This window comes from Thalia democratica, chromosome 7 (genome assembly GCF_965202585.1).
Source record: "Thalia democratica chromosome 7, ktThaDemo2.hap1.1, whole genome shotgun sequence".
Taxonomy (NCBI): Eukaryota; Metazoa; Chordata; class Thaliacea; order Salpida; family Salpidae; genus Thalia; species Thalia democratica.
The window spans coordinates 61,871,812-61,899,574 of NC_139171.1; the positions used below are offsets into that span (position 1 = coordinate 61,871,812).

At 29.3% G+C, this 27,763-nt stretch overlaps 1 protein-coding gene across 1 annotated transcript in view; it reads left to right on the forward strand.

Annotated features, from left to right (window-relative positions):
• The window catches only part of LOC145840252 (transformation/transcription domain-associated protein-like), a 76,505-nt gene that overhangs the window by 40,485 nt on the left and 8,257 nt on the right, over positions 1–27,763 (forward strand). Inside the window, exons 29-76 of the mRNA XM_082947443.1 lie at positions 66–204; positions 495–638; positions 1,491–1,736; positions 2,094–2,237; positions 2,464–2,648; positions 2,907–3,156; positions 3,425–3,601; positions 4,156–4,311; positions 4,582–4,696; positions 5,209–5,411; positions 5,668–5,852; positions 6,073–6,219; positions 6,888–7,041; positions 7,840–8,037; positions 8,396–8,570; positions 9,071–9,157; positions 9,395–9,500; positions 9,768–9,954; positions 10,202–10,505; positions 11,959–12,123; positions 12,328–12,485; positions 12,883–13,046; positions 14,724–14,858; positions 15,925–16,012; positions 16,287–16,364; positions 16,601–16,708; positions 17,091–17,248; positions 17,470–17,569; positions 17,789–17,876; positions 18,797–18,920; positions 19,091–19,189; positions 19,476–19,568; positions 19,918–19,987; positions 20,253–20,378; positions 20,754–20,859; positions 21,895–22,037; positions 22,174–22,275; positions 22,488–22,643; positions 23,482–23,615; positions 23,964–24,096; positions 24,455–24,661; positions 25,259–25,441; positions 25,746–25,947; positions 26,069–26,087; positions 26,237–26,417; positions 26,633–26,716; positions 27,018–27,153; positions 27,447–27,673. Coding sequence (XP_082803569.1) covers positions 66–204; positions 495–638; positions 1,491–1,736; positions 2,094–2,237; positions 2,464–2,648; positions 2,907–3,156; positions 3,425–3,601; positions 4,156–4,311; positions 4,582–4,696; positions 5,209–5,411; positions 5,668–5,852; positions 6,073–6,219; positions 6,888–7,041; positions 7,840–8,037; positions 8,396–8,570; positions 9,071–9,157; positions 9,395–9,500; positions 9,768–9,954; positions 10,202–10,505; positions 11,959–12,123; positions 12,328–12,485; positions 12,883–13,046; positions 14,724–14,858; positions 15,925–16,012; positions 16,287–16,364; positions 16,601–16,708; positions 17,091–17,248; positions 17,470–17,569; positions 17,789–17,876; positions 18,797–18,920; positions 19,091–19,189; positions 19,476–19,568; positions 19,918–19,987; positions 20,253–20,378; positions 20,754–20,859; positions 21,895–22,037; positions 22,174–22,275; positions 22,488–22,643; positions 23,482–23,615; positions 23,964–24,096; positions 24,455–24,661; positions 25,259–25,441; positions 25,746–25,947; positions 26,069–26,087; positions 26,237–26,417; positions 26,633–26,716; positions 27,018–27,153; positions 27,447–27,673 — 7,069 coding nt within the window. The remainder of the gene's footprint in view (positions 1–65; positions 205–494; positions 639–1,490; positions 1,737–2,093; positions 2,238–2,463; positions 2,649–2,906; positions 3,157–3,424; positions 3,602–4,155; positions 4,312–4,581; positions 4,697–5,208; positions 5,412–5,667; positions 5,853–6,072; positions 6,220–6,887; positions 7,042–7,839; positions 8,038–8,395; positions 8,571–9,070; positions 9,158–9,394; positions 9,501–9,767; positions 9,955–10,201; positions 10,506–11,958; positions 12,124–12,327; positions 12,486–12,882; positions 13,047–14,723; positions 14,859–15,924; positions 16,013–16,286; positions 16,365–16,600; positions 16,709–17,090; positions 17,249–17,469; positions 17,570–17,788; positions 17,877–18,796; positions 18,921–19,090; positions 19,190–19,475; positions 19,569–19,917; positions 19,988–20,252; positions 20,379–20,753; positions 20,860–21,894; positions 22,038–22,173; positions 22,276–22,487; positions 22,644–23,481; positions 23,616–23,963; positions 24,097–24,454; positions 24,662–25,258; positions 25,442–25,745; positions 25,948–26,068; positions 26,088–26,236; positions 26,418–26,632; positions 26,717–27,017; positions 27,154–27,446; positions 27,674–27,763) is intronic.

Consider the following 27,763-nt stretch of genomic DNA (forward strand, 5'->3'; position numbering starts at 1 on the left):
TAGGTATTTTGAAAATTGAAAAGTAATTTTACAGTAATTTAAGTTAAATGATTTTATCTGTTCAGGTGTTTGATCAACATAATGCCACTGAAATGGCTGATGTGCAAGATGTACCAGATGCTGAGAGCTTTGTTGTTCGTCATCATGGATCTTGAGAAGGAAGTTTCATCGGGTGCCATCGACCTCGCTAAGAAAATTTTGAAGGTTTGTTTTCTCGGTCGTTTTCAGCTATTTTTAAGTTTGAAAAGCTAAAAAAAAACATTATAAAGGTGGGTAAATAATGCTAGTATGAGCATTAATTTAAAAAATGTTTAAACCTTATATAAATTTCAAAACATATTTCAAGTTATTTGGTTTTATGTTAATTTATGTGTTAATTGGTACGGTTTTTAGAAGTGTTTTTATAATTACAAAATACCTTAGTTTATCACAAAGCTAAAATAACTTAAAGGAACAAAAAAAGTAGTAAATTTTTAAACAAGCAAACTATTCAGGAACTAGTGAGTTTGTGCACCGCACCGCTACAAGGAGATGACAAGTGCAAGGAAATAGAGGAATTACAAGCGAATGCGACCAAAAAGGTGTTGAACGAACTCGTCAGAGAAGTCACAAGCCCCAACAAACTCGTTAGATTGCAAGTAAGTCTTAAGAAGAAAAATTATCCGCTAAGTGGTGTAAGAGAGTAATTCAAAAAAAAATCTTTGGAAAATGTTTGTTTACTTGTTTTATTCGTTAGGTGGTGCTATAAAACAGTTTATGAGTTATGACTTATAAAGTTTATTTTAATGGTATATTGTATAACTTTCGATAAAAAGCTTAAAGATAAAAACTAAACTGCAAACAAAAATAACGTTATTATTGTTTACAATACCTTCTTGAAAAAATTAAATTGATTTTTTCACCAGTCTGATATCATGCGAAGACATTTTTACTACCTTTTTCCAAGATATTTTCTTGGGTATCGTGTGCATTATATCCAAACTATTCTGACTTGAAATACATTTATCAAATAGAATACTCCATACTCCAATATTTTACACTTTAATACATAACAATTTAGAATAAAACAGTTTTAGTTAAAAAAATGAACACAAAAGTTTATTCATTTTTTTACATTGTTTAGGACCTTATACCATACGTAACACATTTAAACTGGCGTAATTCTTAAATTTTGGTTTTAAATAAAGTACTCTTAACATCTCACAAAACTTTACAGGCAGTGGTATGGTGTGTATTATATTCAAACTGTTCTGACTTGTAATATATTTATCAAATAAAATATATATTCAAAAAACAAATTTAAGTGTTTGTTAAGAAAAGATCCTAGTGAAACAAGTTCACTGGAATATATAATAATAAAAAATTATACAGAAGTTCTTTCTTCCATTCATAACCCAGTTGAAGTTTTTTAATCCGTTAACACACAGAAACAGTGTAATAAAAGAAGTACTGTATAATTTGTTATTACCTAATACTCCAAAACTTTACAGGCAGTGGAGCTGCTGGAGATCGTTGGGAAGCACGAGGCGATCAGGCAGGGAAAGGAGGAGTCGACAGGACTGTCGGACGTCGTACAGAAGTTCAGGGAAGTTCTCCAGGACACGGTTCCGCCGAGGAAGCACTTGTTGAGGCACCAACCAGTCAACACGCAGATCGGACTGATGGACGGCAACACTTTCTGCTACACGCTGCAACCGAGACTGTTCACGTTGAATTTGAACTATAAGGAGCATAAGGTTGTTCATGTTAATGTAAAAATAATAAAATATTGTTTTGTAGCTCATACATTAACTTCAAAACATGTATAAAAATATGTTAACTTTTTTAGTTTTTTAATGATTAGATTGTTTACACTGCAGTTAAACTATAAGGAACATAAGTTTGGTATATACTTTATTTTTTTTAATATTACTGTTAAGTTTAACTCACCAAGCACTAATTAGAGTATAAGGTTGATATTAACACAACTAAACAATATTTTTAACCACATTTAGCTGTTCATGCACCAGCCTCAACACTTTTATTACACATAAAAAAATAATAAAGTATATACTTAATATTTTTTTCTTGTTCTGAACGAATAGCTTTAACAGGTTTTCTTCACGGAGCTGTTCAACATTTGTGAGGCCGAGAGCCAAACTCTGAGGAAGCTGCCGTGTTACAAGAACGTCAACGATCTTATTCCGATCAGGATTTCCGCCATGAAGACACTAGCTGTTCTTTATTACATACCACAAGTTTGTATTTCTAAATAAATTTTTTTTAATAGAGTTGATAGTAATTTTGTCACAAGTTTATTCTTTAATAAATGACGAAACAAACATATATTGGTCACATGAAGACGTGATAATAAGTTTTCACTCAACTAGAATGTTTACCCCTTGTTAAGATAAATGTATAGAGTGACCACGCGAACACAAAACAATTAGTTTATTTTTCAAAATAAACAAAAAAACTTAACAGGTAAAGGACCGCATCATCAACGTGTTGTTCAAGCAGCTGGGTTCGGACCAGCAGGAGTTGATGAAGTGCGCGGAGGAGTGCATCAACAAGTTCCTGAGGGGCACCGAGAAAGGGGAAACCCCCATTGAGACGGACGTTGTTCACCACGCCATGAGGCCGACTCTGCTGAAGATGGGGGATTACCGGTTAGTAGAAATAAATTTTCAAAGTTAATTTTCATGTAAAAGCTTTCATATGTATGCTACCGTCGAGTATTTGTTTAACAAAACTATAAACAAATCTTTGTGCAGTTTGCATTATCCCTTATTTTAACTTTTAAAATAAATTCCAAAAACTATCTGATGTAATTTAAATTAAAGTTCTAACCCAGTTTCGCAGTCTAAAACTATTAGTATGTGTATTAAACAAGCAAAATATTTAATTTATTTGGATTCGTTTCACAGAAACCTGAATCTCACTGTAGTCAAGCATCTAGCAGCACTTTCAAGATTATTCCCCAACACTTTCAACGACAAACTGTGCGAGCAACTATTTGCCCACCTTTGTAAGTGGATGGAAGCCGCGAAATCCACCAATCAGAACCAGCAGTTCAACAATACTCAGCTGTCATTGGACAACAAGGATCAGGGCAAGGAGTTGGAATTGTGCGCTGCGATACTGGAGATATTTCATCTCATACCGCTGTCTCCAATTGTTAGTTTTGTTATTAATGCGAAAGTAACACTTAAGAAAGAATAATAATGTTTCAATATCTAGTTCTAATCTATCTAAAGTATCTAATTCTAGGCAGAAATTTTTATTAATAAAATCAAAAATATTATTTATATATGAAGTATAAAGCAACAATATTTTATTTTTTAAAGTTGAGACTTTAATTAAAAATCATTCCTTGTTAAGTCTGTTAAATAAGTGTCTATATACCTGGAAATTACTTAAATAATTTTTAAAAATTTATTAACAGACCCTTTTACGCCCCTTGATAGAGGAAGTGGTCAAATGCGAATCGAGGCTGATGCTGGACAACTCATCACCTTTAAGAAGACCATTATTCAGCTTTTTGAATCTGCATCCCAACGAATCGGTGCAGATATTCCTGCAAGATAAACACGTCACCGATAAAAACTGGGGCAGATTGTTGGTTAGTCGTTGTTTTGTTTATAATTTTATAAAAAATATTCTTATAAGATAAGCACGTCACCGATAAAAACTGGGGCAGATTGCTGGTTGGTGGTTGTTATATTAATAACTTTATAAAAATATATGTTATGAGATAAACGTGCCATTGATAAAAACTGGGGCAGATTACTGGTTGGTATCAGCTCGTTTTTTGTGTTACTATTAAGTCTGTACAGCTAAGTATCGTGTAGGTTTCTAAAAGTATCAGTGTAAGAAGTTGGTAAATAAAGTAAAATAGATAATACGATCATCTTTTAGAACCCTTGATGATACGTTTACTTGTTAAACTTCTTTGAAAAAAGTATACTTTTTCTCATGAAATGGCAAGATTGTTCCTGCTGGATATTTTAAGTTTGCAGCTAGAGCTGAAGAAAAAAATGTTTTGAAGCTAGATTAAATGTCAAGTAAATTGAAACGTCTGTTGAAAAACTAGATGTTGTTAATATACAATACACATTGCAATACTTAACCGATAATAATTCGATGTAAATATATTAAATTGTGTGTATCATACAGATATCATTCATGAAGCAAGCGGACGGTGACAAATTCAGAACGGCGATCGAAAATCAAATAAATATTTTGATACAAATTTGCTTCCCTGCCGATAAGAATTGTGCTGCCATATCGACTAACCACACCTTGTCGTATCTGCAGTTTCATGGAATTAAGGTAAATGTTTTTATATTTTTGTACTGAGTTTTCTATGTTTTTTCAATCATGTTTTCAATCTCAAAAATTTTATGTCCTTAAGATTATGTCCCAAAGATTATGTACCTAAAGTTTAAGTGGTATAACAAGGAAATGCCTAATAAATACAATCCTAAGTTTTCAAAGGTTTTCTAATGTCTTAAAACAAGTACTAAAATTCTCTTCAAGTTTACATTATCAGAAAATCAATTTTAGTATACTTTATTTAATTTTTCTTATACAAATGTACAGATTGTATGGGTGTTGGCTAAACATGATGATAATTTATTAACAAAACATCAACATTTGAAACAAACATTACTCAGACTATGGAAAGATCCACACTATCATAAAATGTTTGATAAAGGTTCGTTAAACAGCTAGATGTTTTCAACTCCTTACTTATTCTTTGAAGAATAAAAGTTGTAATTTTTAATTTATGTGTTACATGGTAGTACTTTTCACTAAAAATATAATAAATGTTTTGCTTAAGTCGAAGATTATATAATTATATATAAAGCTAATTTGTCAATCGATCAAATACTTATCGGTGTAAAGTAATATTTATACAAGTAAATTTATAGGAAATTTTTATGATTAAATTAACAACAGTGTAAGTTTTTTATAATAGATGCACTTATTTTTTGAAATTAAGCACAATTGAAAAGTTATTTTTCATGTAAATAGAAAGTTATAAAACTAAATCTACATTTTAAGACCGATATGACACAATGTCTTTGGAGATATATCAATAGATGTTATAAATAGTTATAACTATAGCAGACAGTAAGTCTACTGAAGAACAGACTGAACGAACTAAAAATATATAAATATTTATCTAAATTTGAAAGAAATTTAACAATTAAATAAAAACTTTAGCAGACAGTCAATTGAAGAACAGATTAAATGAGCCACGCCTGTTATGCAAGATCCTGCTGAAATCAGCTCAACAGAACTTGGACGAGCTCCATTTCCAATTGGTGAGGTGTTTCGCTTACAGGAACGTTGCTGATTACAACATGCTTCACAAGTGGTACAATGAGGACATGCCTAACAAGTTCACCACTCAACAGAAGAGAAGTGTTAGTTTATTTGAATGAAAAAATGTTATTACCAACAAATAAGAAGTGTAATTTTTATAAGCTATAAACATATTTTAAGCACCTACATACGTTAGCTCTAGCAGGTAAAACTTTTAAGTATTTATCGTTTGTCTGAGATGTATCACTGTCAAAATTTAGGTCAATTGTCATCCTTTTGTAAAATATTTGCACTCACTTGTTCAGATAACCGAACAAGTTTTTTTATTCAATTAACCGAACAAATATTTTTATCCAGCTATTCATCCGGTTTATCGAGGACTGGAACAAACAGGACTACAGTGTGCAGATGAAATCTCTGGTGATCAAGCACATAATAATCCCCATATTCACCCACGCTTTCGATAATAACCAGCACGAAAAACTCATACTCGGTGAAATAAATGACAATGTTGGAGATATCGTTGCACTCATGATAGAAAGGTTTTACTTTTATACTGATTTAAGAAATTGAAATTATGAATATTTAAACCATGTTCTAAAGAAAGTTTTGAAGTAACAGACTTCTAATAGCCGTTTAGCTAAAAATATTAAAAAGTTATCAACCCATCAATATTAAGTATAAAATAAATAAGAAAAATAGTATATCAAACAATTATATTACAGTTTGTTTCTACTATATTAATTATGAATATTCAAACAGGATAATAGACAAGAAACTGCATGGAAACAGCGACGCACTGTTGATCCAGTTGTTTAAATTTTTATGCTTGCTAGTTGACAAAGGCAGCCAGTATATTGAAGATGTTAATAACAAGGATGCTAAAAAGAAGCATGGCAGCAAATTGAGGTGGAAATATTTTAAACGTTTATTCAAATCAAAAAAAAAAAGTTTAAATACTTGAGATTCTGCTACTTTATCTGAAAATTTAAATTATTTTTAAAGGCATGCATACAATTTTTTTTTTTGAATCACCCGTTTAGTTTACCTGTAAAGCATACTAGAGTTCTTCATTATTAAATTTGAAAGTTTTACATATGTTGTCCCATAAAAAGTAATTAGTAACAGTTCGGTTTTTCAGTTTTAGCACAACTCATAAAATGAAGGTAAAATAATCAAAAAAGTTAACACATCATATTACTATCCACTGATCAATAATGACATTTGCGTGGCCTTATTGAAATTAAACTACAATTTATAAAAAAACACTAAAAATTAATAGATAATTAATACATAAATAAAAAACAAAACATATTACTATCCACAGATTAATTATAACGTTTGCATGGCCATATTTAAATTAAGCTATACCTTATAAAAAAAAGTAATAATTATTAAATAATTAATGCACAAATACTAAATAAATACAGATCGATGATAACGTTTGCATGGCCATAAATTAACACATTATATTACTATCCACTGATAAATAATGACATTTGTGTGGCCTTATTTGAAATAAGCTATACCTTATAAAAAACAGTAATAATTAATACACAAATATTAAATATATACAGATCAATGATAACTTTCGCGTGGCCATACTTGATCCCAAGAAACTCAGTTGATCCGGCCACTAAGTACTACGGACACTTGTTGCTTGCTTACATAATTTCAAAGTTCACTATTAACAGGAAGATTGTGCTGCAGACGTTCTACTCGCTACTGAAAGTTTGTTGAATCAAAAATATGTTTTAAGTGTTTTGAATAAGTGTGTGATCATTTAATAAAGTTTAAAATTAAACTTTTTAATTTAAAAAAGTTAATAATTAACTAATAAAGTTACACTGTGAATTAAGACATAGATAGTCAAATAAACTTCAATAAGGTCTTATGTTAGTAACCCCATTGTATAACAAAATGTTAGTATCAATATATCTTATTTTTGCACCGTATCTTCTTACTATTACATTTTGTATAATAACGCATAAAAAGCAGCTATAATACGAGGACATTGTATAAACTAACAAACTTTTTTCTCTTTTTTTTTTGTCCCCATTACAGCCTTGTTACATTGAATGTGCTAATTCGATGATAGTGGTGCGTATGCTTGCCAGCGATTCTAAACTTTTCAACGGCTTCTACTATCAGGCAAAACATTTATTTTATACTTTTTGTTGCATCACCGTGTTATATTGTTGATTGAGACGCAACAAAACGTATGTTTGGTAAAACTGTATACTGTTAATAATTAAACTTTTCAAGAATAGTTGCGCATAACTAGTTTTGGTCGCTAGAGGGCCTATAATTGTTCTTATTGTTTCTATTTTTATAAATGCTGAAATAGAGAGAATCTCTACAACGAAATATACTTTAATATAATAATACGTTTAACAAATATAGTTGTTTCACTGTTCTGTTAAACAAAACAGCTCTTCAGTTTGTTAAGTATAGTTTATATATATATATACATTTTACTAATTTTTTTTCTTTTTTTATTCTTTGTATTAATATTATCCCTACATACAGGCGCACACAATAGAAGCGAAGCAAGTTGTGAAGCAGGCACTAGATGTCATCATTCCGACGTTACCGACGACCGCGAACGAACAAGGAGTCAACAGCAACAAGCAGTTTCTCCATTGGAGCAGGAAGGTTTTGGTTGAGGAGGGGCACACGTTGAGCCAACTGATGCACGTACTTGCCATCATTGTCAGGCACCAGAAAGTAAGTATTTGTATATTTATTTTCCTATAGATTATATTGTATTTTATTATGTTATACTTGTATTTATTGATTGTTTATTTTACACACTCTGAGCCAGCTGATTATCATCAATGTCAGGCATCAGAAAGTTTGTTTTGTTACGTCATAGTTAGCCTTGTGCCAATAGACGCACCTGTTTGACAGATTTTAAAAGTCTTTAAGATGAGCATCCGTTAGTTCAGGACTAAAAATGTTTATAGCACAGTTCTTTCCCAAAGTAATTTTTTTAGGCGTTTTCAAGAACTGCAACAGATACAACTTGTAACAATTAAAATTTGATATAACCGAGTAGCAGAATTTAAATTTTTCTTTTTTTCAGATTTACTACCCGGCAAATTCTTCACTGATCAAGCAGATGGTGGCTTCAATGCAACGTTTGGGTTTCAGCACGAATGCCAACAGGGAGCAGAGGAAACTGGCTGTCGACATCGCTGAAGTGCTTATCAAGTGGGAAGCCAGGAAGATGAACAACGACAAGGAGACTAACAAGCAAGGTTTGTTGCGTCATAATGAAAATACTAAAACTAATTGTCTACTGATAAGTTGTTATGATTCGTTAATGATTACCGTTGTATGAAAATTTAATACCTGTACCAGGCGATTTTTTTAAATTTTTTTATTAAATCGTTTTATAGCTACAGTTAAACAATTTGCTTTAAAATCTTATAAACAAGGTTTTTGCGTGATAAAAAAAATTAAAATGTTGAAAGTTGTGGAATCCATTTGCCAATAAACGAACCAGTTTTCTCATATTTAAAAAATAAAGTTTATTACATCCCTTACCACAGTTTCTTTTTTTATGTAGTACTAAACAAAGTTCATAACTGATTGTCACGTCATAATTAAATGTTCAAATAAAATATATATATATATATATATATACAGGACCCTCAAAGTAAATGCTATTTGTTTTTCAATGTTAACTGGTTTAAATAACAAAATAAATAATTAAATTTTCTCTTATATAATGTTATTATATTTCACATTTTTACAGAGGGTTCAATTAAGATGGAAGTAGATCAACCTTCTTCTAGCAGTCAGCCATCTTCATCCAGTGATAACAGACAACCGGATTTTCTTGGTAAGATTATTATGTATGTTTTAAAAGACTATATTACATTTTTACAAAATAATCAGCCATCTACATCTAGTGATTTTAGACTATTATTATACCTTTATATAGATTTTTTTTTCTTGAAAAAAGTGTGTATGAACTTATTTTTATATTAATAGTTATTAACATTTTAACATTTTCTTTAATTTTTGATCGCAAAAGCACCAGATCAGCAAAATATAAACAATATATTACTTTTTGTAGGTCTTGAAAAGAAATCTTGTAATAACATCGTCAACTTTTTATTGGTTCTTGCCGTACAAGGTACAGAAGTAACCCAAGGACATAGTAACGACCACATTACCAGAAGGTATAAATATTAAATAGTATGAATGTATTAAATACTTACTAGAAAAATTAAAATCATACAATAACTGTTTGAAGGAACATAAACAAAATATTTAAAAAAAAGTTATAAACTTTGAACAGTTCTTAAAAAACAGTAATATCATTGTTATATGGGTTTTTTACATATTATTTTTCAAATATCAATGTGTGCATAAATTTTTTATCTATAAGTCACCACATCTTAAAAACGATAAGTATATTAATTTTAAAAACAATATTTCAAACGCAGATGCATGAACTTGTTATCAACATCGTACCACAACAAACTGTGGGGAGACCAGATAGACTTCAACCTGGGTTGGATGGAGAAAATACTGTTGAACATAGAAACAACAAACAACATCACCATGGCGTGCATAGCTATCGAAGTTCTCGCCAAATTCGTTTCCTTCGCTCCAAAGAACACCGTGTTGCAGGTTTGTGTAACAAGCTTTTTTGTAATTTATATAACTTTATATATATATATCAATAAGCAAATAAACATATGTTTGAATTTTGTCATATCATTTCTTTTGATGATAAAAATATAAATTTTGGAGGAATTAGTAAGAATATTTCAAAATATCTTAAAAATATTTTTCCTTCCCGGTACAAACCAAAAAAAAGCTTGGTTTCAAAAACTATTTGAAAAACAAAGCTTGAATAATTGATTAATTCACCCAGGTGTTGAAAACATTGGAACGAGGCATTCTGACCTGCGTGCAGTCGACGCAAATAAAAGTCGTTTCGCAAATCCAGAAACTTCTATCGATAATTTTCTACATCCACCCGCAAGCCAACCAGAACCAACCGACCAATGAGCGTCAAGGAAGCTCGACCAATGAGAGGCAAGCGACCAATGACAAGGTGGCGTCGTGTGGCGTCATCGTGAACATCGAGGGGGAACTCCCCAACTTGTTCGGCGTCATCAAGAGGGTTGTGGACGACGGGCTGAGCGCTTACGAGAAACCGAACGCCCCCGTTTCAAGTTTGTTTATTAAAATTCTATTAAATATTTAATTATATTTATTAAAACTGTAAAGTTAATTATTTATTACGAGAAACCGAACGCCCCTGTTACAAGTTTGTTTATTTATTATTTTATTAAATAATTAGTTGTATATTTAGTTTAAATGTTTATTTATTGAGCGCTTATGAGAAACCTAACGCTCCAGTTACAAGTAATTAATTAGTTGTTTTTTTTTGTTTATTGTATTTATTGAGCGCTTATAAAAAACTTAATGCTCCTGGTACAAGTTTATTTATTAAATTTTTATTTATAGAGTTCATTTATTTCTATGAATACTCAGTTAATATGAGAAACCTAATGGTCCTGTTGCAAGAAAGTATTATTATAAAGTTGATTTAATATTTATTTTGAATTAGAGTGTTAACTCTTTAAGTAAATAAAAAACATAAAATCTAAGTAATGAAAACGATTTAGTTTACCAATAATTATCAAATAACACAGCTAGTTTTCTTTAAACTTGCCGAATGTATAAAACACAAACATTTTTTGTAAATTCTACAATGTTTAAAATGACTTGCTGTACAGTTTCTCTCACAACTACAATCTTTGGGAATATATACAAATACATCATACAAGGCATGGATTCATGCTTTAAATTAATTGATCTGTTCTTAAACTGGATGTATCAAATTAACATTGTTCTTGGAATTTATATTCAGTCAAAACTGCAAATCATTTAAAAAATCTACTTACGTCACTGCAAACTTTAAATGCTTGATTTTTAATAACTTGATTTTTAAAGCCGTAAAGTAATTAAATATATTCCAGTCATTTTAAAAAGTTTATAAATAATATTTTTGCTTAGGGCTTTTTTACTTATATAGCGCAAAATTTTAAGCAAAATAAAATAACTAATATTAACAATAAATAGCTGGTCTAGTTTCATCTAAAATATAGTTTTATATTGAATTAAAGTTGGTAATTTATTAGTATTTTTAGAAGTTCTACCTCCAAAAAAAAACAATTAAGTTATGTGTAGATTTATCACAAGTAAAATAATATATATGTTTACTTAAAACAAACATAATTAGTACCAGCAGTAAGAACTTTGAAACCTATTTGTAAATGTATACCATCGCAAATATAATAGTATAATTAGGATAAACATATATATTGCATCTCAAATATAATAAAATATTCAATTAAACCAAACAGAACTAGTACCTGCAATAAGAACTTTGAAGTCAATGTGCACATACATACCGTCTCAAATATAACAGTACAATTAGGATAAACATATACATACCATCTCAAATATAATAATATACTCAAATAAAACAAACAGAACTAGTCCCTGCAATTCGTACTTTAAAGTCAATGTGCACATACATACCATCGCGAATATAATAGTATAATTAGGATAAACATATTACATGCCAAATATAATAATATATTCAAATAAAACAAACAGAACTAGTCCCTGCAATAAGAACTTTGAAGTCAATGTGCACTTACATACCATCTCAAATAGACGACAGAATCCAGTTGTACGTCAGATGTTTCCAGAAACTTGTGAAAGAACATTTGACGCCCCAGCCGCAAAACAATCAGCAGAATCAACAGGATAATACTGCTCGTTAGTTTGTTTGATTTTTAGAAATATATTTATTTTGTTTTGATAAAGCAGCTTGTTAGTTAGTTTAATGTTTAAGAATTGATTTTGGTGGATGCGCTTTTTATACAAATATTTTTGATTAGATGTATTTACTTTTGCGTTTTTTTAAGTATAAGCGCATATCTGCACACACAAGTAAAATATATAATCTAATAATTATAACAGTGTTAAGTGAGATGACCAGATTGAGTTTGGAACTCGTCAAGAAGAGAATAAGCTCTCCGAAGATGACCCCGGACCTTAGGAGAACGTTTATAAACTCTTCCATTGTCTCAATCATTGAGAAGTCCCACGATGCTAAGCTCATTGAACACGTTATAAAGGTAAAACGTTACAGTATTAAATTAGTTTGGCTTAAAAAGTGTTTGAAACATAAAAATTTAATTAAAATAAAATTACTTGAATTAGTTTGTTCGGAGTAATTTCTGTTCAACTCAAAAAAATAAAATGTTTAATAAAATAACAAATGATAGCATAAACGTAAATGTTTATGTTACATTAAGATGAAACTGCTATATAGTACAATATTTACCAAATTTCTGTTAATTAATAATATATAGATTAAATTAGTATCTACAGGTTTAATTTAAATTATCAATTTACATAGAAAAATGATAGACTTGCATTTTCATGAAATCAATAAATTATAAAGTACAATATTTACCAAATTTATACTTTTTAATCAAATAAGATATTTACAAAGTTTATTCACATCAACAGGTGGTTGAAGAATGGTTGAAGTGTAGCAACGACGAAGGCTTGGCGGTGAGAGAAAAAACTCATTTATTAACCAAAATGCTCAACATTGAGGGAAGGTTCTGCAAAAATTCTGCAAATGGCGACCTGCAATTTGCACTACTTCAACTGTTCCAATACGTTTACAAGTAAGTTGTTGTTTTGTTTAAAATTAAGTTTTGAAAATAGTTCAAGTGTAAGAAACACAACAACTTGGTTAAAAAATACACTAAAAATTAATAAGAAACACAATAAACTCTTTTGACGATATATGCTGCTATCTTTTCACATTTTTATATTTTGATGTGTATCTTTAAGTATCTTTCTATGTGTTGTTCGTTTAATTATTTAAAAAGAAACAGAAAATGCAAAAAGTTAAGTTTTATAAAAGGTTATATTAAAGTTTCTAATAAAAGTTTGTCAAAGTAATTGAAAACAATATTTATTGGTCATTGTACTATGATTTTCGTTTATTGAACCAGTTTCGAATACTCGACACTGACTTAGCTTGTTTTTTTACATAAACCGTTTAAATATGTTTTCAAACGTTATAATAGTTATAGTTATAGTATTTATTATTATTTACTGATGTATATTTTGTTATTTAAGTGAAGGTTTAGTTTTTACTATATTTTTGATAAACGTCAAAAAAGAATAACACAATACTTCAGACAGTTTTGTTTTTTACTTTTATAAGTTTGTTTCTAATTTTTATTTTTGTATTTATATTTAGTTTTGTTATTATTATAAAATTACAAAAGTTTAAGTTTTTTAATTAACCTTCGTAGTTAGTCCACATTTAATTTTTTGTAGATATCTGATCATTTTATATCCTGTTTTTTTTAAACAAAAAATTGTTTCATTCACATCTAAAATCCTGTTTAGCAATTTTATTTTTCTAAGTTATTCATCATTCGATAGCGAAATTCCTGGATAAAATATTATATTTCTATATAAACGCAAAACAACTTGTAAGATTCAAAACATTGTAGTGCAGTCAAACTAAGCGAAATTATTTTTTATAATCTTTCCAAACTCTACAAAATGATTAATTGTAATTCGTTTGTAATAAGCAAAACGAATGTTTCAAGTTATTAGTGACGTATTAAGTTTTCTGAAACAATTTGCAGTATTAGTTAGATATAAATTCTAATAAATGAATTACCCGACGGTTATCTGGAAAGTATTGGTTTTCAATTTGTAGCATGATACCATGCTGTATATCTTAACTTTAATTTATATTTCTAAAACATACTATAGTTTTGGTTAAAAGTAAAAAAAATAAACACCACACGACCATCAACAAGAAGGAGGAGATAGATAATTTCCGATAAAATTGATCCTGAAAAATTTGCGGTCCATACGTTTGTATCGGAAACTTTTTACAAAATATCTCAAAAGTTAAATTATATTTTGAATTCTACAAAATCTAGCTTGTAGTTTGTACTTAGGGCTTTCATATAAAAACCAAAATTGATTTTTGTAAAGAAGTGGCGGACCCCCCATGGCCTTAACTCGCTTGGTATAAATTAGTATATGCTCCAGTGAACTTGTATCGCTACGATTCATATTAGCAATTTAACTTGAAATTTTGAATAATTAAAATTAATATCATATGAAGTATATATTAAATAATTTTGGTTTTAAGAAAAAAAAAATAAAGAGATCTCTACTACTAGAGGAGAAATAATGAATTTATTCTTTCAACAGTTTATTTTACCAACTAAGTTTCGGTCAAAGACCTCGTCAGTGCCTAAATAAATCTTATTCAAGTAGAATATAACAATCAAATCAACATTTAAAATTGATATAAATGATTTTTTTAGAACGGGGAGAGACAAGTCGATGCAGGGAACCGATCTGACCAACAAATTGGAACCAGCGTTCCTGACCGGACTCAAGTGTAAGCAGGCCGAAATGAGGGACAAATATTTTGAAGTTTTCAACCAGTCCCAGCCCAGGTTTGATATTTATTTATTTTATATTGATATGAGAGACAAATATTTCGAAGTTTTCAACCAGTCCCAACCTAGGTTTGATATTTATTTATTTTATATTGAAATTAGAAAAAAATATTTTGAAGTTTTTGATCAGTCCCAACCTAGGTTTGATATTTATTTATTTTATACTGAAATGAGGGACAAATATTTCGAAGTTTTTGATCAGTCTTAACCCAGGTTTGATATTTATTTATTTTATATTGACATGAGAGATAAATGTTTAAAAGTGTTTTATCACTCCCAACCTAGGTTTGATATTAATTTATACTGAAATGAAGAACAAATATTTCGAAGTTTTTACCCTGTACCAAACTAGGTTTGATATTCATTTTATATTGATATGAGAGACAAATATTTCAAAGTGTTTTATCAGTCCCAACCAAGGTTATTTATAATTATAACTATGTGTTTATAAAATGAGAGACAAATATTTCAAAGTTTTCAATCAGTATTAACCTAGGTTTGACAACAATATTTATTTTATAACTATGTTAAATTTGAATAAACTGAGGGACAATATTTGAAGTATTCAATCAGTCTCAGCCAAGGTTGTATAATAATATTTCGTTATATTAAGGTGATTATTATATATATTTTCATACATAGGTTTGATAGTTATATTACATTTATTACTTGTTTTTAAATACTTGTATTGTGTTTTGTAATACTATAATTCATAACAAATATATAAACAATAAGTTATTTTTCACAGTTGTTTGTAGATATAAAGTTTGATCATACCAACTCGATCATCAGACCACAAGCCTTTAGTAGAGTGAGACCCAAGTTTTGTTCTTCATCAGCCAATTGCTACCGAAAAACCTCAAAAGTCTACTAAAGGCTTGCGGTCCGATGATTAAATTGGTATGGTCAAACCTTATGTTAAACTTGAGCTTGTCTCACGGCACACGAAAGTCCAGGCTTCTGCTCTGCAGACTTTTGCTGAATAATTTCGTTGAGTTATTTGTAGATAAATAAAAGTTAATAATTAATTCAAGTTCTTATAATTTAATTATCTTCTCCACAGGTGCTTGTACGAAAGATTGGTGTATGTAACCTGCTTTCAAAATTGGGAAGGTATGAACGAACACTACTGGATAAAACAAGTTATACAGGTATTTTTGTACTTTTTATTTTGGTATTTATTTGTTAACTGTTAAACTTTTTTAATTTTTTTGAAGGTTTATTTTATGCCATTTAAATTTTTCAACTACTTGTTTTATAATATTAGATATACATTGTACAAAATATACTTACGTTTTCTGCAATTTATGCTAAGATTTTATTTGACTAGATCATAATAATATTAGTTGTATTTATTTGTTTTTTAACACCCCATGCTTCATTTATTTTAGTATCTATTAATAATATCTATTAATTTTTCAACAGTTTATGTTGCACGTATGTTCTTCTGATGAGGTAATAATTGGTCAAGGAAAAGGCCATCTCCTACCATCAATAACACAGGTAAGATAATTTTATTCAGTTATATACTTGACATTTATTAATTTTCACAAGCTGTTTATATTTTAACGGATTAAGGTGGTTAAGATGTGATTCATTTAATTTTTCAACAATTATTTATTACTTTATAAAGTTTAGTAATATAATTCTTATCAGGTTGTTAAAAACGCAAGTAACAACCACAAACAATTATATGAACAATTTAAATCCAATCTTTTATTTAAATTAATTTATATCAGGTTGTTAAAAACGCAAGTAACAAACACAAACAAGAATATGAACAATTTAAATCGAGCAAAATGGAGCCGATGAATGTAGATGATAATGAGAACACATTTATTGATAAGGTATGAATGATTTATATAGAATTTGTTTTGATAACGTGATCTATAGACAATTAAAATACTTTTGTTGATAAGGTTAATTTTGTTTGATAAGTTTTGATTTTTAAATTAAATCAATCAAGTTTGTAATCTGTTTCATAAACTGATTTTAGGAATAAAACAGAGGAAAATATTTACACATTTAAATATGCAACTTTTGACTCAAACAACTTTAAATAAAACAAAACTTGTACATGATAAATTAAAAAAACTAAGTTTCAAGACTTAAATAGGTGTCTAGCAATAGAAAATTTTGTTTTTCTAATAAAAAGACCAACATTATTAATTTAAAATACTATGTGACTCATAGTAATGCTAATAAACTAAGTATAATACAAACATACAGGACATTGAAGAACAAACAAAACTGTGCAATGAATGGAATTTGAATTTACACCATGATCCAAAGAAAACTTCAAATAAACCGGTTAATTGTACTGAAGACCAGAAAGAATGTGTTAAAATATCTTGCGAACCATTACATGTGGATGTTTTAATTAATAAGTTAGTGAAAAGATTGCATTAATTTCATAAAACTTACTAAATACGTAACTATAAAGTTATATATATGAATAATATAAAGATAGAGCCTAATATTACTCTCTAAATTTAAAAGTTAGTTATGTGTATAGTTGTAGAAAGATTAAATGCTATTGCTTTTTTTTTTTTACTCATTGAATGAAAATTTGTTTTGTGTTTTTATAAATTAAATTGAAATTTAACAGACACAAAAGGTTTTTGAAGGAACAATCTGAGAACTCCATGGATAAATTTGTTTATTCAATCACACAACTTTGCCACTCAGATACAGATCTCGCTCATAAGGTTAATGCTTGTTTTAACATTTAAACTCTAATAAAAGACTTTTAAAAATTAAAATGTTAAATTTTACTACTAATGAATTTTAAAATTTTATGAATAATTGTTCAAACTAAGTTTTATTTTTTAAATAAATAGATATTAAAATATTCATCTCAGATATAGTTTATTTTATTATTTTTTTTTATTCGAATTATGGCAATAATAATATTATTTTTTATATAGATATGGTGCAACATATTCCCAAAAATGTGGAAAACTTTCACAAGACCACAACAACTCACTTTGAAGAAAGAATTATGTGCTTTTATAGGTATGTATAAGAAATTAAATAGTTGTTTTTTTTTAAATGTGTGCTTTTATAGGTGTGTATAAAGTAAAAAAAATGTTGCAATTATAAACTTAATCAACAAATTTATATCATAATAAGTTGTCATACATAAGTATATTTTTAAAAGTACGTAGGTATAATATAAATAATAGGTTGTATTTTGATATGTGATCATTCGTAAATATGAGCTTAACAAAAATATGATACTCATAATAATAACAAAAACATATAAAATTTGAAACGTGTACCATGTTCATTTATAGCTATGAAGTTTTATGCTGTACTAAAATAGTAGTTGTTCAATACCTGAAAAACATCTGTTTTAGTATGTTAAAAAAACAAATAAAGCGAACCATCTTTAATTATTTTTTGACTTTTTAACTCTTATTTTTATAGTTCTCTGAGGCGAGCAAGCTTACTTTTGCGCACTCGCTTGTATGGTTTGCGACCAAAAACCAACAAATTGTATGTTACATTGATAAGAATATATAGTACATTGAAATTTGGCGCAATTAAAGTATGCAATCCCTCAACTAATTTCAATACTTTCGATTTGTAATCACAAACATTGTTTGTGATATAATAATCTTATTATTCATAACAAGGACATGTTTTTTTAATGTTGAAAAGACCTACATTTTGCTAATTTGTATTACTCCTTAAATTATTAAAAACCCCAAGGTATTTTTGCAGATATAAGTTGCACTGCAACCAATATTGACAAACTATATAAGTGATACCTAATTGTTATTAAGGATTAAATTTATTGCATTTAGTTTTATCAAAACGTACAATTTGCTAACAAAAATCTCATGACATTTTAGTCCATTATTTTTTCTTGAAATTTTTCTCAAAAGTTTAATAAATGCAAAACAAATACTTACATATATATTATTTTTTAGTGTCACAGCAACACAGTGTGCAGAGAAACGTTCACCCGTCGTGCGCGCACACTTTTGTTGAGAGTTTCAATAAATGCACACCGAGCATTGAGATGAAACCCCAAATACTTCAGTTCCTCGGAACGTAAGTTTTTAAATTTTACAAGTTATTTTTTCTTTCGATATTTATTTAAGTATAAGGTTATGGTTCAAAAACTATGTTTTTTTTTGTATTATCACTAAATTTTGTTACTAAATAAAACTAGGAAGAATTTTGTGGCTAACTAGTTTCATATTATTTTAATAAATGCACAGTGAAAGAAACCTGTGGTTTAGTTGTACATTGAAATTGGAAAAAATGTACGAAATTGAAAAAAAGAAACCTCAACCTGAAGTTGACGACCTTTATTACAGGTGACAAAAATGTTTATGTGATACAGTAGTGTATTCTAATAAATTTACACACTATCATCGTAAATTAAAATAATTAAAATAGAAAAAATTAAATTAGATAATTAGTAAGTTAAGGAAAATAAATTAAATTTAATAGCATCGTATTAAGCTAAAAGTGCACATTATTTATTTTAGATAAAAAACATAAATTTAATGCATAAGATTTTTTTTCACACTGCAGATATACAACATTTATAAATAACAAAAATCAAGTAGTGTAACATACAACATATTATAATGATAACAGATACACACCATTGCAACAAATAATGGACTCACTTTCGATAATGTACGAAAAACTAAAAGAAGGAGATATGTGGGCTGGGTTGTGGATAGATCGGTTTGTTTATTTGGTTTACATGTATAAAAAATAAATAGTCTAATTATTGTTGTAGTATTTAGGTTTAGGTAAACATATGTAAAAAAATATCCTGCAGTTTTTTCTTCTCGGATAACGCTATGATTTACGAACAGTTAAAAACAAAAGTACATAAATGCATCAAATATACAAAACAATATATATTTTATTATAATTTAATATAAAAAACAATTTCGACAGTTGTTTGTTCCCGGATACGAAGAAAGCGATCACATACGAACAGCATTAAAATATTTAATAAATGATTTTAATAACTTTATTTAGTGTATAATAATGAATATATTATTATATTATATTAATGTTTCAACAGGTGTTTATTCCCGGATACGAAGAAAGCGATAACTTACGAACAGCAGGGCTTCTTCAAACAAGCTCAAGAGGTTTGTACTTGAAATGTATAATTAAAATAATATGCATTTTCGTATAACTAGTTACGCGTGGATCTTATTTAAAATGTACAATATAAATAATATGATCAAGTCTACATGAATCTATTGTTGAGACTAAATAATGAGATGAATATTTAACTACGTTTACATGGGTCTTATAATATAACAAATATATAATGTAAATAAAAATATTTCAGATATACATGTATCTGACATTGAGGAGAAATAATTAAATAGCTTATATTAATATTATCAGGTATACATGGATCTAATATTACGTGGAAAAGAAAGATGTCAGGATCAAAACGTTGAATCCAAACATCTTCCTGAAATTAAAGTTTGGCAGGAGCATTGGATAAGGTGCACCAAGGAACTAAATCAGGTTATTTGAAGTTTTTAAATTTTTATTCGTTGCATTATATAAAATAGACTAAATTGCTTAAAGAGTTTGATAAATAATATATCTGTTATAAGATTTTTAAAACTGTTAAGAATGAACGTAAAACTTGATTTTCATTTAGAAAAATTTGCAATTAATAGCTATTTAATTTATAATTTGTAGAAGTAAAAACTGCATACTTTTGCTCGTATTGTTTATTACTAAATTTATTGAAATTTTATAAGATGTGCAATAAAAACTTAAGCAAGTTCAAAATAAAGCTAAAATTTAATGCTTCATTTAAATTGTATTGTTCTATCATAGCCTGAAGTAAATTTAATTTATTCATTTGTATATAATATATTTTTTTATTTTTAGTGGGAAAAACTGCACACATTCGCTAGTAGTAGCGGCAGTCAAGATCCCTACTTAATGATTGATTGCGCTTGGAAAATACAAATGCCTGATTGGAAGTCTATGAAAGGTTAATTAAAATATAAACGTATTTAAAAGGTAATAACATCGTGTAACATAACACCTTTTTTAGTTGAACATTAACTTTACAAGCTTTTATGAGTGCAAACTCGAGAACAAAATAAAGTAACTTTCTAGAACCAATAGTTTTAAATTTTAGTTTGAAACCTATGAAACACAGTGTCTCGTTACAGATTTTATTAAAGGGGGTAATAGGATTATTATAGTAGATTAGTACAACAATCAAAACAACACTTATATTTTATTTACATAAACTAAACAACACAAAGATACAATAACATCACTCTATACGAGAACTAAAGTAAAACATACATGAAAATATTAGTTCTTAAATCTAACGTGTTTAAAATACGTTTTAACTTAAAGCACACTTGCCGAATGCTCTGCCGAAACTGCTACTGCAAGTAAAATTCCGTTTTATAAGCACTGAAATAAATGTAACTCCTTTAAGTAAACAATATTGTTTATTGTTTTAGAAAATTGTTTTAAGAGTTATAAAAATTGTTTTGGAAAAGCTTGTTTTGAAAATAATGAAAAATGTTTTGGAAAAGCTTTTATTGTTACAAAAAATTCCATATTTATTCACAAGCTTTAAAATACTAAAATGAAATGTTAGTTTCATTACAACAGTTATACAGCATTTTATAAAATTTAGCTTATTCAAATGTAAAATCTTATTTGAGCTGATCAATCGACATAAGGCATACTCAGGGTTGCCAAAAAAAATGGAAACATGAAAACCACAGTTTTTTACCTTAAACTTAACTTTAAATTAAAAATAGACCTAAAAATGTAAAGACCTAAAAATTTAAAAACCTGGAAGAAATTTTTAAAACCTGGAGAAACTTTTCCAAAAACATTTGGCGACCCTGCACACCGTTAAATACCCCTTCCCCCGCTAACAAACAATTAAATAAAGCACACAGACGCGATCACACAAGCGGAAGGGTTGTTCCCACATTCAGATAAATATAAAAACTTAAAAGTTTGATAGCATTGAATAAATAAGCCCTATTTCTTACAGACGCGATCACGCAAGTGGAAGGATCGTTCCCGCACGCAGACAAGTGGAAATTGGAGATGTACAAAGGATTTCTGATGATCTGCCACCCCGAAGAGCAACATTTGAACCTCGTGGGAAGACAAGTCGACGCCGCTATCAATCAGGTGAGAAAAAAGTTACAATGCGCAGATTTATTTTAAGTGCACACATCAGCTTAATAAAAGAAATATAATTTTTAAGTACATCGTATATTCCAGGCATAGGTGTATTTATTTATTTTATATTTAATATTTTATTCAGGCAATCAAACAATGGAACTGCATGCCCCGCATTGTGTCTCACGTACACACGCCTCTGCTGCAAGCTGCTCAACAGATTAACGAACTTCAAGAAGCACATCTGGTATGTTATAAAGTATTGACTTAATTATATTAATATGTATAACATTAAGCACTAGGACGAATAGTTAGATTGGCTGGTTTTTTTTACTTGAAATTATATTTGTGAAATAAAAGAAATATATATTTGGCTGTGTAAACTTTCAGCCTAAACAAAACCCAGTGTATCTTTATTTAACTGATGACGTTAAGTTTATGACGTAATAATGCTTGCAGCTGCACATGTCATTGCAATCCTCGCAAGTGGGAAAGACGCAGTCCTTGCACGACATGAAGGCGATAGTCAAAACTTGGAGGAACCGGATTCCAATGTCGTCTGACGACCTCAGTCACTGGTCAGATGTCTTCAGTTGGAGACATTGTCATTATCAGGTTTGTTAAATTGTCATTATCAGGTTAGTAAAATTGTCATTATCAGGTTAGTAAAATTGTCATTATCAGGTTAGTTAAATTGTTATTATCAGGTTAGTTAAATTGTCATTATCATGTTAGTAAAATTGTCATTATCAGGTTAGTTAAATTGTTATTATCAGGTTAGTTAAATTGTCATTATCATGTTAGTAAAATTGTCATTAGCAGGTTAGTAAAATTGTCATCAGTAAATTTGTCATTAGTTATCTCAGTCACTAGAGTGATGTCTTCACTTGGAGACACTGTCATTATCAGGTCAGGGGATTTTTTAATTTAAAGTAAAAAATAACTTTTATCAGCTTTATTTACAAAGTAAGCTTGTATAGTTCAAGTTTGAAGTTTTATACATAACTGGTAATGAGTATGAGGTCATTGATATTGCTTAACTATTTTTAATTTAAGTCCAAGGCATAAAAAGTTTCTGAATTTTGCTAAGCCAAGTTTAGACAGAAGGATTTATAAGTGTTACCAATTTGTTTTCTATATAACTATTATTCAAACGGTTTGTTCAACGTAAAATTTTGACTATATGAAATAATTTGTCTAAGATTTTTTCTCATAAAAAACAGTACAAATTTATAACCAAAATTTTGTTACACATTAAGCAGAGCAGGTGTATTTAATTTAATTACTTTCTATTCACAGGAAATAGTGCAAGTGTACACTCAAAACCAACCACAAAACACGAATAAAATATTAAAATAATTATCTTCAATGCACAGGAAATAGTACAAGTATACACGCAAAACCAGCCACAAAACACGAATAAAATATTAAAATAATTATCTTCAATGCACAGGAAATAGTACAAGTATACACGCAAAACCAGCCACAAAACACGAATGATTCGGTTGCCATGTTGGGAGTACATGCCAGTGCTTCTGCTATCATCAATTATGGAAAGGTAGCTAGAAAACATGGATTGATTAACAGGTAATTAATATTTTGTGGATTTGAAATAATCTAACTATCACACAAATAAACCTTGTTTTGGTATTAACCCTTTTATACGCTTCAAAACCTGCTAAAATTTTCAACTATTAAAATAAAGCATTGTAAACTGTTATTGATTTTTAAGGTATAGACTTACTTCAATATATAAGTTTACTTGTTTTGAGTATGTCGAAAATCCTTGGACGGTTATCATTACAGGGTTGCCACTTTACCTGGAATTTTGAATCAGTATCACTAAATTTAAATAACCGTGAAATTTTTTTGAAAAAACGAGTGGCAACCCTATCATTAGCTGTAATCATTTTACCAACATTATATTTCAAACAGCGCACTGGACTCCTTATCGAGGATTCACGCGATATCAAGCGTTCCGATAGTCGATTGTTTTCAGAAAATCAAGCAACAAGTTAAATGTTACCTGCAGATGGTACCCGCGTTGGATAAAACTGGTATACAGCAGGTAGTATAACATAAATATTTAATTATTGTGTTCTTTTTACTTGCCCTGAATAAAAATGGTAGTCAATTAACTTAACAAGGTATGTTTTGTATGATAAAATCTACTCACTACTATTTCAGGGATACTGTAAATTCACAAGTATTTAAGGTTTTATGTGTTTAGATTTTTTTAATATTTTTCCTAGCTCTTGTTAAAAGCAACCAACTTAATGAATTACTCTTTAGTCTAGTGTTTATGTATAATACTTATCAGTCACACTTGTTTCATGAAACATTTTTCACTCGTCGCAGGAAGCACATTTTTACAATTTATTGCCGTCATTATTACGTCACAGGATCCGTATTTCTATTTGTTGCAGGGCATAGACGTCCTCGAATCAACCAACCTCAACTACTTCACCTCCGAGTTGACGGCGGAGTTCTACGGGCTGAAGGGGTTCTTCTTCGCAAAGTGCGGAAACTCCGACGACGCCCAGAAATCGTTCAGCGCCTCGGTCCAGCTCGACGACACGAAACTGAGGGCTTGGGCGCAGTGGGGGTCGTTCCTCGAACAAGTTTTCTTGAATGTTAGTTTTAATTAATTTTTTATTATATTGAGTGTTATTCTTAGTGTGGGTCGTTCCTCGAACAAGTTTTCTTGATGTCAGTTTTTATAATTTAATATTTTATTATTGAGCATTTTTATTGAGCGGTAGATTAACATTTTTATTGAGCGGTAGATTAACATTTTTATTGAGCGGTAGATTAACATTTTTATTGAGCGGTAGATTAACATTTTTATTGAGCGGTAGATTAACATTTTTATTGAGCGGTAGATTAACATTTTTATTGAGCGGTAGATTAACATTTTTATTGAGCGGTAGATTAACATTTTTATTGAGCGGTAGATTAACTTATAACATGTATTAAATAAGTATTCTTTAATGTTATTTTTGAACTATATAATCTTTTTTTATCATCATTGGTCTCAGAAGGGTTCATTACTAGAACAATTTTTTTGGGAATTAGTTTAAAATTATGTTTTATACTAAAAAATACCTAGAGAAATTTGACTAACTTTTGCTAGGTTTCAAAAGTATATTATTAATAGTTTTCGTTACAGCATTTGAGCACTAACTTTTTTTTTTGTTTCTTTCTGTATTCAAAAACTTCCCAAATCACAGAACCGCTCCACTAGTGGGCAGCAGACTGCCAACATCGAGCAGGCCGGTTGCTCCGCCATAGCCTCGTTCATGGCCGCTTGCAGGCACCAGAGCGAAATAAAAACGAGGAAGTTCCTCGCCAAGGTCATCTGGTTGCTTAGTTACGACGATGCCACGCTCGGATTGGCCGAAACCGTTGACAAGGTTGGAGATGTTTGTGTATTGAATTGTTAGAATAAAAACAATAACAATCATTATTCATGTCAGTGAGTTAATGATTTGTTTTTAAGTTGACAAAAAATAATTTCATTATACATGTGTGTTCTACTTATGTTGAAGTTAAGTATAGTTTTAAAACTGAAATTACTATCAAAGTAATGATGTTCAATAAATAAATTACTACATAAATAAAAACTTTTTTTCTCAAGTACAATAAATAAAATTAATGGCTAATAAATTGATAAAAACAAGTTAAGTAACAAAATAATAAATAATTTTTTCTCCACAGTACAACATAGGAATTCCACCGATCCAGTGGCTCACTTGGATCCCGCAGCTTCTGACGTACCTGGTGTGCGCGTCGGGCGCCAAATTGTTGCAGCTACTGTCGCAAGTTGCCAGGGTGCACCCCCAAGCGGTGTACTTCCCCATCAGAACAATGTACCTCACGCTGAAGATCGAACAGAGGGAAAGGTACAAGCATAACTCAAGTCACTCAGGAAGCAGTGTTAGTTTCAATAAATAATAATATATGTAGTGTAAAATATATTAGCATAACTCATCTCATTCTGGCAGTAGTGTTAGTTTTTTACACTTATTAAATTTATTAAGATTTATTAAACGGAGACAAGTTTAATTCTTACAATTTAGTTTTACTAAACGCCTAGGGTTTTAAATTAAAGACTGAAGATTAGCTTTAGACTAAAAGTTAGTAACTCTTAATATGCATAGATATGCATAAAAAGTTTTCAAGGCCAGAAGAAAGTTATAAAAATAAAGAAACATAAAACAAAATAAACATAAAAAACAGGCATCAGGGGAAGGAGACAATGCTGAAGTGAAGAAGGAACAAATTACTCAACAAGGGGGAAACACCCAAGCAAATCAGTCACAATCTGGGGGAAATCCCATAAGAGCAACTCCGTCAATGTGGAGGTGTTCGAGAATCATGCATATGCAGGTGTGTATTGTGTATTCTATCATGATATATTTATTTGAAGTAGCAAAAAACAAAACTTAATTTTTTAGCACATTTTTGTTGGCTTAAGGCTCTTTTTGAAGTCAATCCAAGTTAAAAGTTTCTTGTTATATTTTGATTTGAACTTACGCTTTTTTCCCTATGTTTCATCTATTTAGCTTGTGTTTTGATGTTATCAAATATTATTTTAATTACAGAGAGACACCCACCCAACACTGCTTTCATCTTTGGAGGGAATTGTTGATCAGATGGTTTGGTTTAGAGAAAGTTGGAATGAAGAGGTGATTTTTTTTTCATATTTAGTTTGAAGTAAAAAGAAATAGTATTTTGTGGTATTAATGAATAAAAGCTCTAATATCATTAATTACATTTTTTGAAATGAAGAAGTATAAATATTTCAAGTTGTAGAAGAAGGGTTTTCATATTTTGGTTATAAAGGAATAGTTTTATTAAGTTTTACATTTAGACTTATAACAATATTCGTTAGAGTAAAAATTTTAGTTTAAGACTTTGTATTGTGTTTGGACAGGTAAAATACTGTTTTTATTAAATAATACTGTTAAACTATTATCTTAAAAACAGGTATTGAGACAATTGTGTCAAGCACTAGCTAAATGTTACACGATAGCATTTGAAAATAGGAATAATATTTCCGAAGCTGTAATTACTTCTCATGTTCAAAATTTCATTAGAAAGCTTGTTGCCACGTTTGGTATTGGTAAGTTGTTATACAACAAGTATAAATACTAATTTTTATCCTAAAAAGTTCAAGTTAGCTAAAAGTAAAAGTTTTTATTTTTCATAGTTTAATAATATTAAGTTTATTTTATGAGAGTTTTCAACAATTTATATTATAAGTATGTATAAAAGGCGATAGAATACAGAAAATGATTCACAACCAACATTAGAAACATTTAATAAAAGTAAAAACATTTATTACATGTTGAAGGCAACAGTGAACAGAGCAACAAAAACCAAGAGTAACTTAATTAAAAACTTAATTTATTCCAGGAATTGAAGGAAATTCAGCACAGAACATAACTCACCAGCAATCATCGTCTGCTGCAAGCGAATCTCTCGCCATGAGATTGCAATTAACCAATCACGACCCGGTATTCCAGCACATGAAGCTACAATTCACCACCGATTTCGATTTCAACATGGTCGGAAGTACCAAGTTGCAACCTGTTATATTGAAGTTGAAAAAATGGATCAGGGTTCTGCAGGCTAAAACTAAGGTGATTTGAATATTTTGTTATATCACATGTTTGTATATATTATAACTTATTTGTAAATAGAAAATGTTTGTATATTGGCCAGGTTTACAT